The sequence below is a fragment of the Dendroctonus ponderosae genome, unplaced genomic scaffold, assembly GCF_020466585.1.
Source record: "Dendroctonus ponderosae isolate FM_Combo_2020 unplaced genomic scaffold, Dpon_F_20191213v2 Dpon_F_20191213_3, whole genome shotgun sequence".
NCBI classification, from domain to species: domain Eukaryota; kingdom Metazoa; phylum Arthropoda; class Insecta; order Coleoptera; family Curculionidae; genus Dendroctonus; species Dendroctonus ponderosae.
Genome location: NW_026018508.1, coordinates 16,416,974 through 16,418,802, shown reverse-complemented (window position 1 = coordinate 16,418,802; position 1,829 = coordinate 16,416,974). Strand labels below are relative to the sequence as shown.

The 1,829-nt window shown below is 36.9% G+C and overlaps 2 protein-coding genes across 2 annotated transcripts in view; both read left to right on the top strand.

The window, feature by feature from the left end:
* The window catches only part of LOC109538611 (collagen alpha-1(IV) chain), a 138,449-nt gene extending 136,966 nt beyond the window's left edge, over positions 1–1,483 (top strand). Inside the window, exon 16 of the mRNA XM_019905925.2 lies at positions 458–1,483. Within this exon, the coding sequence (XP_019761484.2) occupies positions 458–715 (258 nt within the window). The 3' untranslated portion in view covers positions 716–1,483. The remainder of the gene's footprint in view (positions 1–457) is intronic.
* Positions 1–1,829, top strand: part of LOC109538708 — a 114,891-nt gene that overhangs the window by 105,448 nt on the left and 7,614 nt on the right. The gene's annotated exons all lie outside the window — the stretch shown is intronic.

Genomic DNA, 1,829 nt, shown 5'->3' with positions numbered 1-1,829 from the left:
ACTTAAATACTTCTAAAGTATTTGACACGTGAAAATTAGATTAGATTTTGATTAAATCCGTATTATTTAAAAAACCTTAAGATGTAGGTTTTATAAACCTTATTAAAACAGACCCTTATTTTGTTCAGCGAATCCAAAATGCAATAATATACAGGACATTCCATTTAAAAAAACGCAACTTTGATACCTTTGGAGCCTTCGGAACACCCTGTACATTACAAAAATATTTTGAAAATGTGCGCTCGGTAGGCGTCGGACAATTCATAAAATAATACTTTTGAAAAATCAAACGGTTTAGCCGCAAACTTCCGTGCCGTATAGCGTGAATAACCCTGTATAATAAAATTGTGTTTTTATGTCTTTCATGCTCTTCCACCCATTATCTGCTATATCTGAATAATCACTATTAATGAACAAGGATCATTGAACAGTCGTTACATTAATGTTAAATGCTTAGCACACTGGAGCAGGAGCAAATGGTGGAGGACAATCCCTATCGAGTCCCGGTTCCTGCTTGGAGGACTTTAGAGCATCGCCATTTATCGAGTGTAATGGAGCGCAAGGTCACTGCCACTACTTTTCCAACATGTTGAGTTTCTGGTTGGCGACCATCGAACAGAACCAACAGTTCCAGAAGCCTCAGAAACAGACCCTGAAGGCCGGCAATGTTCGCGACCGAGTGAGCAGATGCCAAGTCTGTCTCAAGAACACGTAGAATTCTCGTTAACTTAGACAATCCGATTTATTAAATAATTATTATCGAAACCACGAGCGATCCTTGATTGGGCAACAGCCCGCTATGGATGGTTCGCTGTTCGTCAAGCGTGTTCAGCCGATGAGTGTTCCGTTCAATTGAAGTACTTGATTATCTGTTGTGATATGGATTCGGATGATCAAGTACTTTTGATCACGTCGTGAGTAAAACCCGCTTATAAATAACTCTTAATACTGCCGTGCCATGTCGTAACATAAAATCATGTAGATTCCTGTATAGTAATTTTAGGTTTAATTGTATGTAAGTATGTAACCTTAAGTAGGTACGAAGTTTCGGGGGTATAAACGAACACACACCTATGTCTTTTTTATATATTTACAAAGTTGATTTTGTGATGCCACTTTTTTAATACTGTTTTCTATTGACCGGTTTGCTTTCCATCTGATCGATAAATCAAATAATATTTATGCGTGTTTCTGTAAGGCAGTGATTTCCCGATTTCTCCACAATAATCAAACTCAAAGTTCACATTCCCAACGGTTTTTCCACTTGTTTTAGTCTAGTCAACTCCAATCAAGCGAACACAATGCCAAAAGTCACTGCGCTAATTTTTCGTAGCTCTCTTTAGCTTATTTTTTTCGAGCACTGCCATTTGTAATATTTATACATATTAATATACATTGTTAGTCGAGAATATTTGCTCGTTGCTGATATATCCACTGTCTTCTTACACCGCTGTTCGTTGAAATAAATGATTATTTTTCATTGGTTTTGTGTTTTTATTATTTTTGTCCAGTCTGGCAGGAAACTTTCCCAAATCCTTATTGCACTCAGGTTTCCATCCTGACTGATGATGTTTTATAGAACTTAAACGTTAGAGGTAAATTTGGTGAGAAGATGCTGTTTTTGAGGAAAAAGGGATACCAAATGCTGGAAGAAGAAGAAGAGGATTTGAAATTAATAAACAAGAGAACTTCCAGTAAAGTCAATTGAACTCGTGCCAAATACGAGCGAGCTAAAAACTAACTGACCATCGAATTGAAGAAATGAGCAAAATTAGCAAAAAGTTGGTCGATTAAATGCATTATCAAAAACGTCGCCTCAATAAATCTCG